At 40.3% G+C, this 17,808-nt stretch overlaps 1 protein-coding gene across 6 annotated transcripts in view; it reads left to right on the forward strand.

The window, feature by feature from the left end:
* THRB (thyroid hormone receptor, beta) overlaps positions 1 to 17,808 on the forward strand; it is a 287,111-nt gene that overhangs the window by 224,306 nt on the left and 44,997 nt on the right. For 5 of the 6 annotated variants that reach the window (XM_006754655.2, XM_015570920.1, XM_006754656.2 and 2 more), the window contains one exon: positions 13,005 to 13,265. In XM_006754655.2, coding sequence (XP_006754718.1) covers positions 13,005 to 13,265 — 261 coding nt within the window. Of the gene's footprint in view, positions 1 to 307; positions 362 to 13,004; positions 13,266 to 17,808 lie in introns of those variants that run through there. The other variant, XM_015570923.1, reaches the window with a different exon arrangement.

Consider the following 17,808-nt stretch of genomic DNA (forward strand, 5'->3'; position numbering starts at 1 on the left):
CTCACAAGAACAAGAGGACAGTATCTGCATCCCCCGCATTGCTGAGGCCTAGGTCTTCTGGCCGAGGCTCTCCCCCACCGGGGGTGGGGGGGTGGAGGAGGGGACCCTCACCTCTCTATGGCCCTCCTTGACTCCTTGTCTCTCAGCTCTTGTTTTATTGCGTCCTATGATTTCTAAATAGGACAGAGCAGCTTTCTATTTGTTTTGTTTGAAAGCCTGCCTATTTTTTTACTCTCTTGTTCCATCCTTTCTATGAGGCTCTGTTTTATTTCCCTTATTTGCTTTTATGTCTTTCTTTTAAGTGCAGGATGGCATGGGTGCCAGGAAAATGATGAGGACAATATGCCTCTGAACCAGGAAGGTATATATCATCTTCACTCTAGTTATCTCTGCACCAGCCATGTTTAATGCCCCCAAACCATATCTGCATTGCTGACCCCTTAAAATGCAACAGAGGGGCCCAGGGCACAGGCCTGGGGTTAGGTCCACCTAAGGTCCAGTGTGGCTCTACCTCTTCAGCTGTGACCTTGGGTAGTTGCTTTTCCCTTCTTAATACTCGGTTTCTCCATCTGTGAAATGGAGGTGATCATTTTTTATTTCAATATTAGTGTCAGGGTCAAAAGAAATAACGTAATGTGCTCAGCACCATGGCTGAAACATTGCTAGCCTCAAGTAAGAAATGGTAGATGCCATCATCAACCACCACCATCTCCTCAGTATCTCCAGGCCAAATGCACCATCCCTGCCAGAAAAGCTGAAGGAGACAAAAGCAGCTGTCCTGTTACTTCAAATACATGAGAGGATGGATTTGATGCATTCCATAACCACTTTGAATCAGAGACCCCAAGAAACTCAGTCACCTCACAATTTTGCCTAAGGCTGGTTTCCTCAACTTCAGCACTATTGACATTTGGGGATGGACACGTCTTTGTTGTGGGGGCTAGCCTGTGCATTGTAAGATATTTAGCAGCATCCCTGGCCTCTACCCACTAGATGTCAGTAGGGCACACACATACAATCAAGTTATGACTGCCAAAAATGTCTCCGGACACTTCCAACTGTCCCCAGGAAGGCAGAAAACCTGGCTGAGGACTGCCAGCCTAGGACAGCCCCATAGGCACTCATGGTAACTACAGTCTCTGTATCTCCTTTTGAATCAATATATGGATCCACCAAATAACCCTCACACAGAGGTGACATATGGGAAGCTCCTGCCTCACTTTGACAGTGTCCTTCCTCCACCCCACCCTTTCTCATCTTTCCAGGTAAATGTAACCCTAAAATTGAGGCCGTTGTAAATGAGGCAGTCCCAGGGAGTCCACTGCCCATTCTGCTTAAGGTAGCAAGCTTGGATCATTTCGTGACACTTGTCCCTTTACTTGCCACATCATTCTAAATAAACATAGCAATGAGAACATGTATTTAGGTTGAGGAGCACTTTGGTACCACCATTTCAGTAGCTCAGTTTGCTCTGCAAAGCTGTCATCTGTAGACATATGGCAGACAAACAGGATAATTGCTAATAGCCCAATAGTTTTCATTCTTTTGGTTACTATTTGGTCAGAAAATAGGCCAGACTTCCATAAAGCTGTAAATGTTTGTATCTTAAGCTGTGACCTTTTTGTTTTTCCCTAAAACATCATGCCTTTCAAGTTCTCAGCATCAATGTTCTCAGACACTAAAGTTTTATGGTCGAAATCAGGCAAATCATTTGGACATAATGTCCTTCCTGCATTTCTAAATAAACATGCCCTTTGACTTCATTCTTTTGGAGGAGAGATTTTGCTTTCTGAAGCCAAGTTTCCTGAGGAAATAGATGAATCTCTCTCAAAGCAATATTTGTGCTAAGAGATGGTCCATCATAATTTCCATAGGATTTCCCATCAGGGCAGCGTGGCCCATCTTGAGGAACTTCCAGGCACAGCTCTGCCTTTTAACGAGCTTTGTGACTTGTGAGGAAATTATTTATTTCTCTGGGCAATTGTCTCGCCTGTAGAATGTAGTATAGTGGTTATGAAAACAGCTTCCTATTCATTGCCTATAACTTTGGGCAACATCTTCAGCTCTCTCAGCTAAAGTTTTCTCACCTGTGAAATGAGCTGACAACAACTCCTTCACGACCATTGTTGTAATGAGTAAAATAGTATGCATCCTGCCTTGCACATAGTAGGCCTTCTACACGGGTTAGCTGTCACTATCATAAACTCAAAATGAAATCATCCCTTTGTCAGTTCTAAATTATTTATTGTCCTTTTAACCTTTCAGATGGGCATCTAGAACACAAATCAATTCTTTATTAGCTTGGATGTTCTAATTGTTTGCTTATTTTTGCCTTTTTTATAAGTTCTTTGGTCACTTGGAGGCAGAGCCCATACTACCATAAGTATTAACTTTTAAAAAAATATTTTTTTATTGATTCAGAGAGGAATGGAGAGGGAGAACGAGACAGAACCATCAATGATGAGGGAGAATCACCGATTGGCGGCCTTCTGCATGCCCAACACTGGGGATCAAGCCCGAACCCAGGCATATGCACCGACAGGGAATCAAACCGAACTGTGACCTCCTGATTCACAGGTCAATGCTCAACCACTGAGCCACACTGGCTAGGCAACGTTAACTCTTTGAAAAATCCTCACTGGGAAACAGAATCACTCCGTGCACAGCTGTCTCTTGTTTGATAAATTTACTGGAAGAAAAGACATTTTAATTAGAAAAACAGCTCTTAGTGTTTGAGGTATAGAGTGAAAATGTCAGAATTTGAACAGTGTTGAGATTGAGCAATAAATCCTTGTGGTCTACCTAAAACCGTATTTTTTCAGTTAAAAGATCATGGGACAAAGAATCAAAAGATCCTTCTCAGCTCTTCCTCTGTCTGGGTGACTTTGAGTAAGAAAATGACCACTCTGAGCTTTAGTTTCTTTATTTCAAACCTCTAATTATATATTCTAGTCCATAGAATTTAGTTATTTTGCCTGTGAGGATCATCTAAGTCATTTGGTGTTGACTTCCTATTAGCAGCTAAAGGGCTGATGTGGTTGGCTAGACCTCCTTGAGTTCAGATCCTGACTTTATCATTTAGTCACTGTGTGACCTTGAGCAAGTTGTTTAACCTCTCTGTGCCCCAGTTTCCTCATCTAAAAATAAATGAGGGTAATATTTCTACTTCACAGAGTTTTTGTGAAGATTGAATTTAAAGTGTTCAGAATGGGGTGCCTGGCATATAGGAAGCATACATTAAATATTACCTATTTGTTTATTATTTCATTGGCTGTCTCTATGGAGGAAAATCTTAAAAAAGATAAAATTCTAATCAGATTTCTTGGTGTTTGGGATTTTTCCATTTAATGAACCAAATTTATCAACTAATCACTTGGGAAATAAAGACATTAAATACCCATCATCCTCACTTCCCTAACCTGCAATCCATCAAACACTACTTTCCCCTTTGATTCCTGAATGGGAAAAATCTTCTCAATGTAAATATTTTAAATTGGGTAACCCACATGTTTAACAAATTCTATCTACTTTAAATGGAGACTGTGTCCGTAGCACAGTGCCTCAAACATCAATGTGCATGTGAAGCACACGACAATCTTATTAAATTGCAGATTCTGACTCTTCAATTCTGTGGCCAGAATCCCGCATTTCTAACAAGCTCCCAGGTGATACACATGCTGCAGATTCTCAGCTACACTTCCAGTAACCAGGGCTCGGAAACTCATGAGCCATTTGAGGATGGAGGGCACAAGGCGGCACACCTAGCCCTCGATGGGGGCAAGCAGGTTGGAGAGAGGCAGGCCTTTGGGGAACCATTGCCAGACACCCCTCTCCAGCCCCAGACTCATCAGCTCTACTTTAAGTAATTGAAAAGTTAAAAAAAAAGTATGAAAAGGACAATAGAAATCCCACTTACTTCTCTTGATTCTCCTGAACTGTAAAAACATCATAGAATAGATGGCACCAAGCAGTGTGACCCTCCTGCAATGCTAAATTCTCTTCCACAAGACAGGCAGGTGGGAAACAATTGAATCCTCCACACCATTTCTGCTCCTGGGACAGGAACTCTGAGGTACAGATGCTGCTAAGCCAGACCCTCCAGGGGAACATCCCCTCCAGGGGCTGTCATACCACTAGGGTTTGATGGATTTAGCAATATTCTAAGGGCCTGAGAGAAAGCCCAGAAGCTCCTTCTCCCAAGGACTCCTGGCCTGTCTCAAAGCTTACCTGCTACAGGGCAGAGTGAGGAGGTGCGCATGCGGTGGCAGCATTTCTGTTCCTGAATGAAAGGAAAAAGCAAACCTTTCCAGATTGAAGTGTGTCCTGCCTAAGTGAATTCTTCATAGTTACTTACATGCACAAAAATATATCAATGGAAAATGGTAATGAAGGGGAATCTGTAGACTTTGACACCAGCATATATTTTTGTCCATGTTGTTAATCCCTGGGTGTGACGGAAAGAATATGTGTGCTTTGCTGCCAAGTAAGGAGACTCCCTGCAGTGGTTCTCAACCTTCTGGCCCTTTAAATACAGTTCCTCATGTTGTGACCCAACCATAAAATTATTTTCGTTTCTACTTCATAACAGTAATTTTGCTATTGTTATGAATCGTAATATAAATATCTGATATGCAGGATGGTCTTAGGCGACCCCTGTGACAGGGTCGTTCAACCCCCAACGGGGTCACGACCCACAGGTTGAGAACCGCTGCTTTAGAGTGTGATGTATAACATTGACCTGCTCACCGAAGAGTCACACTATGCCTTTCCATTTCAGAAATTGTACATCTCAAAGTGTATTCTTTATCCACAAATTATGCCCCAGTCTGGTTTCCAAAGTTAGAAAAGATTCCCATGCATTTGCTACTTTTGGAAGGGGTATTTCAAGCTTGGGAACATAAAATGGGGTCGCTCTTATAGGCTACCTTGTGTTTTGTTTTGGTTTTTGTTGTTTTGTGTTGGCTTTTTTTTTTTTCAAAAATGTGGGTTCAGATTGGCAACAAGAATAAATATTATGATCTGAACTTTCATGCAAGAGAAATCTAATCCTGGCAGCAAACATCTGTTCCCTTTTATGTGCATTTGTGGCTCTTTAATAGGAATGTTTCTGCAACAGCTGTAGCTTTTCTAATATCCTAAATGGAATCACCCTGGCCTTTAGAGTAATTACCTCCAAGTTTGAGTCATCCAACCTGAGGCTTCTCTGATCAAATCGGTATGAATTATGGAAAACCAAGTGCCCATTCCTGGGGGAGGAGTCCATTGTGCCCTCCGGAGAGCACTCGCCCAGTCTTTGGGGCTCTGGTCAGTGTTCCAGCCGCCAACGCGTTCGGATGTGGTTAAATAATTATAAGGTGTTGCCCATGAACGCGGTCACCGCCATGTTTTCATGCAGTGAAATTCCAAGTGGCATTTCCACCATGATCTTTTCACTGTGTTTCACACTAAACTTTAAAGAAAGGCTCTAAATGCACACTTGTCAAAAAAAAAATTTAATGGTTTTAACTTATTATCAAGAGATTATCATTGTAGCGTCTAGTTTCAGAATAATTATGTGAGGTTTCTATAGCTCTGATGATTGTTTTTCATCTGGATGGTGATTGCCTAATGGAATAGACAGGAAAACTGGAGAAGTTGGAGCAGCCAGATAAGGAAAAGACTTGTTTCTCTCTTAGCAGCGCCCAGATCTCACGCACTTAATGGACTGAGAAACGCTGCCAATGAAACAAGAGAAACCCTCCGCGATAGCAAATGTAAATTCAGCGGCACACAGGGCCAGAGAAGGCCAGACTCAGCAAGAGGGAAAGTTAATAGGCAGGTGCCCAGTCAGAGAAAGACAAAACCATATAGCAATGGAAAACAGCCTACCCGAACAAAGAGGCTAATTTTGCAAGACGGTGCCTACAAGAGAATATTTCTGAGGACACAGTTCATGTAACCAGACAACGGCTGACCAAGGGCCTCAGCAGATCCGGGTTTATCAAGTCTCTGAAGTAAAGCAGCAGAGTCAGTCTCCAGAAGTATACACTCCGATTGGAATGTTCGAGCACATTACATGCTCCCCAGTATTCCATCCATCCAACCATCCATAAATTTTCAAATAAAACCTAAATACAGGGGTAGCATTTTCTTGTCAAACCACAGCATCCAGTTTCTTTAGGGACCTCTGCTGCAGATCTTGAAATAGTCACAGGCACATAGCACTTGGGAAGAGGAGAAGTGAAGGAAGAGACGATTGGGACAAAAAGAAGGTAAAGAGGAAGGGCACTTATCTGAGAAGCTGGAGCATGGAACAAGCACAAAGAGGAGAAATATTGATTCCTATTTCCCACTGGGCTGCAAAGGGGTGGGAGAGAGATGCAGAGGGCTGCCACGTTTAATTAAATTCCACTCAAGGCAGTGAGCATTCATTAATGGACCAGGCCCCATGCTACATGCTGGGGTACATAGCTAAACAAGCCATGGTCCCAGCTATTAAGGAGCTCACAAACCTAAACAGGTGAACTAGTAATTACAGTACCGGGGTATATTGTAACACTCTAAATAGAAGCATGGGAATCACCTGTTAACATCTCTCCACCCTTATTTTCTCATTGGTTAAAATGACAGACACACTACCTATTTCTTGGCATTGTTATGTGAGTGCCTATAGCTGTGGGAATTGAGACACAGATTAAGTTCATTGGAGTCCAGTAATGGGGGAGAAGGGAGGTGTGGATACTGTTAACATAAAAAACATTCAAACCTGTAAATAATTTTGTGAATTTATTTGAGCCAAACTGTTGATAATTGCCGGGAAGCAATATTATCCAATATATTGGGTATAATGCTCTGGAGAATGGCAGTTTTCCATCTTGTTTTATACATTACAGTCAAAGGAGGAGACATAAGTGGGTTACATGAAATCCATTGGTGATAGATTAGAGGGGCAGGAGAAGCAAAGCGGGGGAAATCTCTGGGATTGGATAAAAAGTAAAATGATAGACAAATACTTCTTCTACTTGCTGAGTACAGGATAGTTAACAGTCAACAACTAACTCAATAACAATGAGAGGATTTGTGGGCTCTGTCCTGCTGTGCAGGCCCATTTGGTTGTGCCCTGAGGGGTCCGGAAAAGGGGAAGTTACAAGTTACCATGACATTTCCCAAGTATGTTATCTTAGATGCAAAAAGACAATAAGCTCAGTAAAGATCTTTGTCAAGGAAGATACTTGCCTAGGACATGACTACCTACCATAAACTGCTTTTTAACTAAAGGTTTTTAATTTTAGACCATCTTTTGTGGTTACTTGAGGTCCCTTGAGTTTGCAAGACCGCCATGCAGGCCTTTCCTGAGCTTGTTAGGTGGCTCCTTTTTGTCCACAATACCATTGACACAATACAGGCAGGACATGGTACATACTTGCCTTACAGAAAAGAGACAAGTATCATAGATATTCAGGAGAGAAACCCAAGGAGGGAGAATAGTTAGCCCAAACTCACACAACTAATAAGTGGCAGAGCCAGAATTTGAACCTTGACTAGCAGAGCACTATCATACTTACTATCCTGCCTCTAAAAAGCAAAACCATTTTTATTTGCACTAGTAAATAAGGGAAGATAATACTACTCATAGTAGAAAATCTGCATTGCACTGATTTTAGTAGTGGTGAATTCTTGTTACTTACCAGTAGCTTTCAGGTAAGAAAAGAGGCATAGAGCCTGCGATGAGGATGTTGTTTTCTCTTTGCAAAGTTACCAGATTATTAGGGGACAGTAATATTAATTAGGATGTTGTGCCGGGTAGACACTGTTTTACCAAAAAAATAAGGAAATTATAAATAAATGTAAATTATTATGTCATGAGGTAAAAGTAGCACATGGAGGAAGAAAGATACATGGAAAGTGTTATGGAAGTTTGGAGGGTAGATGGATGCTTTTAAGAAAGCTTAAACAACAAGCGAGGCCTGGAAGGTTGAGTAGGAATCCAACCTCTGTTTTCATTATTATGTTGTCTGGTCCATCAAGCTGATAAGCAAGCTAGGTATGAAGATAGTCAGGCCAGCCTTAAAGGAAATGCCCACTTCACCAAAATGCCTCTCGCACCTGCCTTGCACAGCAGGCAGGAATCCAATTTTAGACATTCATTTCTTGGGCCGTGGCCCTACACTTTCCAGGCATCCTTTCTAAAACACAACTTCTGCTGAGAGGGATGACTCCTCCCAGGTTCTCAGCCTTCACATAATGGTATGAAGTCACTTATCAAACTCCTTTCTTTGAAAACCATGTTTAAAGAAGACTTGACTTTGGAGCAGCAGTTCTCAACCTGTGGGTCGCGACCCCTTTGGGGGTCAAACGACCCTTTCACAGGGGTCACCTAAGACCATCAGAAAACACATATATAATTACATATTGTTTTTGTGATTAATCACTATGCTTTAATTATGTTCAATTTGTAACAATGAAAATACATCCTGCATATCAGATATTTACATTATGATTCATAACAGTAGCAAAATTACAATTACGAAGTAGCAACGAAAATAATTTTATGGTTGGGGGGGTCACCACAATATGAGGAACTGTATTAAAGGGTCGCGGCATTAGGAAGATTGAGAAACACTGCTCTAATGTATATTTTTAAAAGCTCATTTGGGCTATTCTGCAGACAATGGATTGTTGGTGGCTGAGAGTGAAAGCTAAGAGACCAGTGGTGAATACAAATGAGTAATTGGGAAAATTGAATAAGACAATAAACACACTTAACAAAGAAATTTCAAAGTACTAATCAAATGATAGCTATTAATAGGCCAATGGCCACTCCTCAAGTTAAGTCAAATAATGAGACGAGTCTGTTAACCAGTAGGAAAAATATAAAAGAGCAGATGAAGTGCTTCTCTGAATTTTAGGTTCTTTGTCAATCAAGCAGTATACCATTATGTACTTCCCGGGGTGTTCATGAAGATGAATAAGTGTCTAGCTCACTACCTGGTCCATAGTAAATGCTCAGCCAAAAATTCGTCTCCTGTTCTACATGACTCCACCGCTAAAAATAGGGTGATATGTACATAGTCTGAGAATTCAACAAGGCTAAAACATATGGATTGAAGTAAAAAAATTGAAATGGAAATTAGAGACATCATACTTAATAGCCTGATCCTACACAGTGATAATTCTACATACTCCCTGAATTTGCAAAGCATTTTATATACACATTCTCCTAATATTGATGGCCTTTTCATGCAAAGTAAACACTCTTAGAATGAGTGCCTTGAAATCCCTACCTTCTCAGCTGACCCTTTCTGAACCCTTTGTCATAATCCTACTTCCTCTGCCTTGGCGCTTTTCTGAGGTGACAGCTTGCTTTGGTGTCCTGAAATACTTGAATATTTTCATATAATTCTCCCTTTTTTGATGGACAGATTTATTTTCTATCATCGTTAATGAAATTTCCCAGAGATAGGCTGTAGGTAGCTATGTTAGTGAGATTTATGCTTATTTCTCCTTCACAAAGGAACCCTTTGGAGCAGTACTATGTCATTCAAAGGCACTAGAATTATGGCCATCTAGTGCAAATGCAGTCATTCCCATCTAAACTCCCCGAGACACAGGGGCCAATATGTAGAAGTTATTTCAGTAATAGTTCACATGTCCCCACCTTGTTATTTTCTTTGATTTTACTTATTTATTAATTTGCATCATGACTGGTTAAGTGTCTTGGTATCTAGAATATGAAGTATTAAAAGCCAGATGTTAGCTGGGATCTATTAAGAAGCAAAGGATTTATACTTCACCTGAGTAACAAGATACCCCCCTTTTTTTAAAAAAAATGTATTTCTACTACCCTGTACATTGTATCTCTAATAATGCTCAAAACAACAGGATTTTTGAGTGAAACTTGGTTACATCTATACCTGTACTCTATAAGTAATATTCAATTAACATCTAAATGTACTTTTAATGCTTCACATGATCTCAAAACATGTGATGAATTTTTTATCATAACACATTTACTCCAAGACTGTAAAACATTAGAGTTTTATAGTGAAGGACATTGCAGCCTTATGCAGAACTTGCCAATAATTTGTCTTTGACCTTAGATTTTCTTACCCCCATGGATCTCAAACTCTGTTGTATCAGAATCTTCTGGAGGACTTAGTAAATATACCAATGCCCAGGCCCCATCCTACTTCAACAAGCCTGGTCTCCGTGGTCTTTCATAGCGTCATGGATGATTCTGATTCTCACCAAAGTTTGAGAATCATTGACTAACCTTTGATATTTTACTTCCTCTAAAAATATATCTCATTGGTTTGATTTTGGGGGGAACCAGAGGATATAACCATTAGACATAGAAATAACAGAAAATTCCTGGAAACCATTATTACCAAGCAAACATAGGTGGAGGTAACATAGTCAACCCAATGATAGCATACCCAATAGGCAGGATTTAAGGAGTCTGGTGTAATAGGTGCCTTCTCCCTCTTTGGGAATGTATAGTAATTGTATATGCATCCCCCCCTCCCCTCCTGTTTTGGGGAGGATGAAAATCCAGAATGTTTCTTAAATAAATCCCTGTAGTTTTCCCAGGACCCAACCAGAACTTCTCAGTCCTCAGGTTTCCCAGCAGTGTCCCCAACCAATAAACCTGCCAATTAAGCAACTAATATCATTATCATGAATGTAATTACAGACAGTAATTATGAGCCCGTAAATGCCTCCCACGAATAAAACCCTTTTCCCAAACCATCTCAGCCTCCTTTCTTAGGAAAATGGAAGGCAATCCTATCCCCTACTTCATCCCTAATACAGCCTCCCTTGTATAGAAAAAAAACAGAGGAATTGTCCCCTTGAGTGGAGTCCCTTTCAGCATCTCTCATCATCCAAGCCTGTTCGCTAGCTCCCCTCACTAGGGAGCAGTGATGACCCAGTTAGGCTGTATTTCTTCATTTCTGTTAAGGCAGAGATATTAATACCTAATTTTAAGAATTTCTGTAGAAAACACGAAATATTGGAGGTTTTACAAAGTAGCATGATGACTTTTAACATTGCTTAAGCCAGATGCAATTTACTGAGGACTTAGAGAGTCCCAGAAAATAAAATAGACATCGCAGAAACATGCATGGGTGAGGTTTTTCATGTCTGTAGAAACAAAATGAATCTCTTTGGGCCCAGAATTAACTCTTGCATTCGGTAACTGTATACTTAGCTCATGAAAACCTCAAACCCTTATGGATAATAGGTATTTGAATGGATTCTACATTGATATGTTGAGTCTGAAATGCAATACAATCCCCCAAGATCTCAATCTGTTTCCTTTTAATGGATCATGAGCATAAGTGCCTGTAATTGCACCAGTGGTTGGCATGGTTGAGTCCGGACCATGCATTAAAGAATGCCATATAAACTCTAAGGAGAAAGAACCCATGTTTGTTTCACTGGCCTCTACAATGCCAAAAGCTCTCTGTAGAGTGCATTTTCAGGGCTCTTCTCTGAATAAGAGCAAATGTTACATCCAAAAGCTATCATATTGTATGACTTTTTTTTAAGGGATTATTGCTTACTGGACAAGGTAGAATATTTCGAGCCACAGCATTTCTATTTACTATGACAAGGAAATCATGTGTATGACTTTATTGTTGTGTTTGTTCAAGGTCTTGTTCTGGAATAGAAATGGAGTGTGTGGGTACCAGGATTTTCACATAGTAACTGAAGACCCTGAAGGGTAAATGTAACTTCCAAAAGTGACTGATAGATTATACTTTTAGAGAAACCATCCTGACCAACAAACATCAACTGAAGACATGTAGTAGCTTTAGAGAGGGTGCTTTTGAAATCCTAAACAATTTTTAACCCTTGTGTTAAATAATTTAAACAACATTTTAAATGTTTGAAAATTCCCAGTACTATGCACAGATCAGAATGGACTTGTCTTTCTAATATGGATATCTATAGTCCTTAGGTAAATTCAGCATAAAACATTCACTTACAAATTATAGTCTTTCAATCTCTGTATGTGATTGCTTTAAAAGTAGAACTGTGTTTATGTAATATTTTTTCTCATTTTGACAGGCAGTAGCCTAAAAATTTTTGGAAATATGGATGACTAGATGGATTATGTTTTTTAATGTGTATGCCTATACAAATATGTGTATTAACTTGCTCATTTTTACTTTCTACTTTATATCCATGTACAGTATATCTTTATTAAGGGGGTAAAATTCACCACTAGGGAAGGTTAATGTGATAAAGTTTTCATTATATAATTTCCATTATTCCCCATATTTTAGAGGGCTGATCTTCAAGTCTATATCAATTGAATAGAAAAACAACAACATAATATACATCAATAATTTTCTATACCTCAACCAAAGAGATTTAGGGCTTATCAATCTATCATTGGGACTCTTAATTCACCTCAAACTAAAGTACCACCTGCTGTCCTTCATCAGATCTCATTGCCAATTTGAGACTACATTGAAACCATGTACAAGATCCAGCCTCCTTCTTTTAGGCTATTAGAGGGAGAAGGAAAACAAAGTTGTCACTCAGTGTAGCCACGTGAACACGTCCCACTTAAGTAACAGGGTGCCCCTCAGGTCAGCCTGCGATAAAGCCCAAGTCAAACCAGGCTGAATCCTGGATGTTTTATGTCCTAAGGATCTGAAATGTCTTCACGACCAGCCCTGACCCTCCTGACCTCAAATGGTCACCTAAGCAGTGACATAAATCGGTGTAAACTTGCTCTTGTGACATTGCCGTGGAAGTGAGACAGGCGAAAGTACAGCCTTCCCAGGGAAGAACTAAACATAAGGGTTGATTAGTCTGACTGGCAGTTCAACCATGGTGGCTCTATACCCAAGGCTGACAAATTCTGCATCTTATCACTGCCGTCAAACGGAGATGCATGTGAACACCGTCAGCCCAAAAGAATTGAGAAACAACTTGCCTTCCAGCAGTGCCTCTCAACCAAACCTTGACAATGCCAACAGCTCATCATCATCATGTATTTTTCAACCCTCCAGAAAATGGCCTTCCAGCCTGGGACAAACCGAAGCACTGTCCAGACCACGAACACGACTGGAAGCTAGTAGGAATGTCTGAAGCCTGCCTCCATAGGAAGAGCCATTCGGAGAGGCACAGCACATTGAAAAATGAACAGACATCACCACATCTCATCCAGACCACTTGGACTAGCTCCATATTCCATCTGGACCATGACGATGTGAATGATCAGAGTGTCCCAAGTGCCCAGAACTTTCAAACGGAAGAGAAGAAATGTAAAGGTAAGCAGATTTTTACTAGACCATATCAAGTATTTCAGCAAGGACCCAAAAGAAATGCTTTGTTGTAGCTGTGTGGTTAGTCTTCATGTATTCCAGTGTTCAGGGTCCATGTGTTTTCCCCAACGATTCTGTTATGAAGTTTCTTTATCCCCAAATCTTCTTTTAAACATAAATAAATAAGTGGGTTCCAAAGGGAAGCAGTTAATTTCAGTTTCATGTTGGGTTGGGGCACTTGGGGAGTTGTTTGCGTTTCTCTAATTAGCAGAAAGGTTGTTAGTTTTGGCTTTAATTCTATTTGAAAATCTGAGTAAAAACAGACATTGCTATCATTATAGAAGTACTTGCTTTGAAATGTGGACATGTGTCTGTGTGTGTATATGTTTCTTTCCCAATTGCGCCAGCAGCTAATGGGATCTCCAAGGCTACCTTTAAACTAAATAGGCAATTCATATTCTAAAGAGAGGTTTTAAGTTGTGGGTGGTGTTGGTTTTAACTCATTAAATCCTTGTGTCATCATCCTGAAAGGCGAGATTATGGTTTTAGGAGGTGGTCACCTCGTAATAAATATGTTAAACTGGCCTAAGTTCCTGATTGCATTCTACTTAACTGGTCTTTACCTCAGGTCGCCTCCCTGACAGATGTCTTTGTGCTGATCGCTTTATTGTCTTAGGGCTCCCCAAAATCTTTGCTTCTTAACTTAGTCTTTAAATGTCCAAGAAAGCAATTTGTGTCTTTAAATGTCCAAGTTCATGTAACTTCCCATTTGTTTTCAATTTAGCATTTAAAAAAAAAGGCTTTTGATTTTTTCTTTAAGGATTTTGACTCATGATAAAATTTTAAATTGGGTCTTTGAATATTTGGCAATCACATACAAGATATGTTAATGAAAGTTTATAAAGACTCCTCTGTATGAGCCATGAAGGACTTTTGCAAACTCTTGTAACTGGGACAGAAACACATGATTATATTTACCCCTCTAAACGAAAAATGGTTGTTCTTTAGTTTTTCTGGAAACAATTCAGTCGTTCCTTGGAACTACCAGTTGACCTAGGTAGTTGAGTGTACAAATTTTCAGATGAAAATAGAATATCTAAAAATAACATAAAATAATGGTATAAGCTCTGATTGGAGAATATCCCAAACTGTGTTCTCTTTGTGAAGATTTGTGTTTGTCCCTTATCTGAATTATTTAGGAGATTTGGGAAATTAAAAGCAATATTTAGAAAAAAAGCAAAATATGTTTTTTTCAAAGGAGTCAGGATATAGGACAGGTGTGTCTGTGTGTATGTACACATTTGTTTGAAATATAATTGAGATTTAGTCTTAGAATTTGTAACCAGGTTGTATCTTGAATTTTGTGAGCTGGCATCAAAACTTTGTCAGTACTTGGTGTACAGTGAAATGCCAACAGAAAGTGTAGTGTTCTCATGATATAAAAACCTCTCTGGCTAATTTTGATTTATTCACAATTGGTAGCCATAGTCATTCACTCATTCATTTATTCGTTCAATCATAGGGACAATCTCTGCTCCAACATTTATGAGAAATATTGGCCTTGGATGTGTAGAGTCCCCTGCACCATACACTTTTCAATTTGTTCATACACCTTAAAAGCAAAAGGAAAGAGTCTTTATTTGGATCCAAGACCCTAAGTATATATAATACAGTGGTTAAGACCACATTTTGAGTCTGACATATTTGGGCTAGAATACTAGCCCTTCCAAATTTCTGTTCTTGAGCAAACTTATGTGATTCTTGATAAAATTAAATAAGATCATGTTTTTAAGCACTTAGCCTAATACCTCCCATATTGTGCTCCCCAAATAGCAGCTATCATTATGACTGTAATCATCGTTGTTAGTTCTGCATCATTAAATCACATCGATTCCTTGGGCTACACCGTGTGCCTGGTAAGGACAGGGGACAGGAAGCAGGACAAATGAGTGCGGGGTGGGACAAGACATTTCAGGGAGGTTAGAGTTGATTTTGCATTCGTTCAGCTCTCTACTGCTGGAAGTCAGAGAATTCTTTAATAAGACATTATAAGTAAATATTAAAGTACTGCCTCAAGATTCTAGTATTAAAAGGAAGGCAACTAAGGTTAATTCTCCTGTAGTTTCCAGACTAACCAGGGTTCACCTTGGCATGGATGTGAGCCAGTGCCTTGGTTCAATATGAAAATGCCACCAGGAAGGCTGTGTTGTCATGGCCCAAGAACCATATTAACTGAATTCCAGTCATTCACAGTGGACACCTCTTGACCAGTGAGGCCAGGAAACAATGTGATTAGTCACTCTTCTTCTTTTTTTTAACTTGGTTCTTCTCCATCTGCCCTGTTCACCTGCCTCTATATGAGAGTTCTATTTTGATGTCCGTCCATACTGGATGTTTATTTCCTGGATATCTCTAGCCCCCAAGCATGCTTGATATCTCAGTTCTGGGCTGTCATTTCATTCATTCATCCCACCACTGTTTATTCAGTGCCTACATGTGTGGGATATTGTCCTTGATGTCCCAGCATGAAGAAATAGCAGTGGGGCTAAATGAACATCTACGTAATCCCTTTTCAGGGACCCCAAATGGAACTGATAAGAACTAAATGGCCTTCAAGGATACGAAAAATTAAGGATCTGCAGTGCAGAAGCCAAAAAAACAAGTTGACTGCTTAATGTTATGTAACGAGCCCAACGCCCAAACCAGTACCCCTGTAAGTGTGATTTGTGGACGAGGATCCTTCTGCAGACGATGACTTTCCCCACTCTATTGATGCAAGTGCAGAAACTGAGAATAAGCTTTAAAAATCTTTATAGTAATTTGACATTGCCACTGACATTCAGGCGCATGAGCAGTACATTCACATCACTGAACAGGATATAGACCAGTTGGGTCTTGTCAAACCTACCTGTCAGTCATGTGGGGCCAGAGCTACATAAATTCTTGTATAGTTGAACCACATATTGAGCCGTAATGAGCAGGATATTTCTTTTAAAATAATTTGAGGATCACTGATTTGTGCGTTATAGTGTTCTTCATGTTTCTCTTTAGGTTTATTTTTGTGTGATACATCTAATGTTTTGTTTTCCATTTTGGTCTGAACTCTGCTTTCATTTTAACCTGCATATACCTGTGCGCCTATCTGCTACAGTCGTTCTAATGAAATTCATTGGTAGCATATTGAACTAGAATGAGATCTCTGAAGACCTTTCATTCTGCTGCAAAGACCGCAATTCAAATCTGCTTAGGTACCAGACACTATATCCAGCCAGAAGCAAGTGACCCATTCCCTTCCCCAAGCCACCCTCTATCTCCACACTACACCTCGCTGGAGTTTCTGTCCCAATTAGAACTGATAGCTTGGCCATGAGGACCACATCCTTCTGTTTCCATCGTCTGAGATGATGTATTGAGTGGTGCTCACAGTTCACCAACCAGTGGCACTAGCAACACCTGGAGCTTCTTAGAAATGCAGAACTTCAAGCCCCACCCCAGACTCCTGTAATGGAAGCTCTGGAAAGGGGCCCAGGAACCTGAGTATCAGGAAGAACCTTAGGCTACAATTCTTCAATTCTTAGTCTAGGAAAGGGTCTGCCACCTAGTGGACTTTTGGAAAACTTGCATTTTTCTTCCAGTCATCTCACCTGGGGAGCCGTCTGAGTCAATTCTAGATGTTCTGTGGAATCACTCTGCCTGGTAACACCTCCCTCTGGGAATTGAACCCTTCTGAGAGTCCGATCCTCTTTGCCTGGAGCGCTGATCCTCCTCTAAGTTTTTATGCTGTATAAGGCTTCTCCACTTGGCCCTTTCACACCCTCCTGAACTCTTCTCCGGAAACCACAGGGTCCCCCGAGACCGACAGGATGGGTCCTAGCAGATGCAGGCACCCCTGTACCTGAATCTAGCCAGCCCTGATAAGCCCAGATAAATAATCAGACCTCCATACTTCAATGCTTGTCCTTGATGTCAACCAGGGACCTTCCAGAAATACTGGAACCTGGTGGGAGAAACAAGGTAAGCTTGGCCCACCTCACTGCTTGCATCAGAAAAGAGAATAGCAGCCAAAACCGGTTTGGCTCAGTGGATGGATTCTCTGTAGATCTGCTGTGTGTTTTTTATCAAGGTAATTGAGCCTCAGATCCCAAAGGAGGCAAGAAAAATAGTCAAAATAATTTCACTAACAAGTTATTTTCTCTCATTATGAAAATTTTCTAATAGTTTAATAAAAATAATTTTTAAAAATTATTTGTAATTCCATCCTCCAAAGACAAATAGTGTTAAAATCTTTATTACATTTTAGTCTTTTTTCTGTGCATATCTGTTTTTTACAAACTTGGAATCATATTAGGCATACCGTTTTTTTTCTTTATTGATTAAGGTATTACATATGTGTCCTTATCGCCCCATTATCCCCCCCACTCCCTCACTCATGCCCTCACCCCCCTGGTGTCTGTGTCCATTGGTAAGGCTTATATGCATGCATACAAATCCTTTGATTGATCTCTCCCCCTTATCCCCACCCTCCCCCCCCTTCCCTCTGAGGTTTGAC

This window comes from Myotis davidii, unplaced genomic scaffold (genome assembly GCF_000327345.1).
Source record: "Myotis davidii unplaced genomic scaffold, ASM32734v1 scaffold192, whole genome shotgun sequence".
Lineage (NCBI taxonomy): Eukaryota > Metazoa > Chordata > Mammalia > Chiroptera > Vespertilionidae > Myotis > Myotis davidii.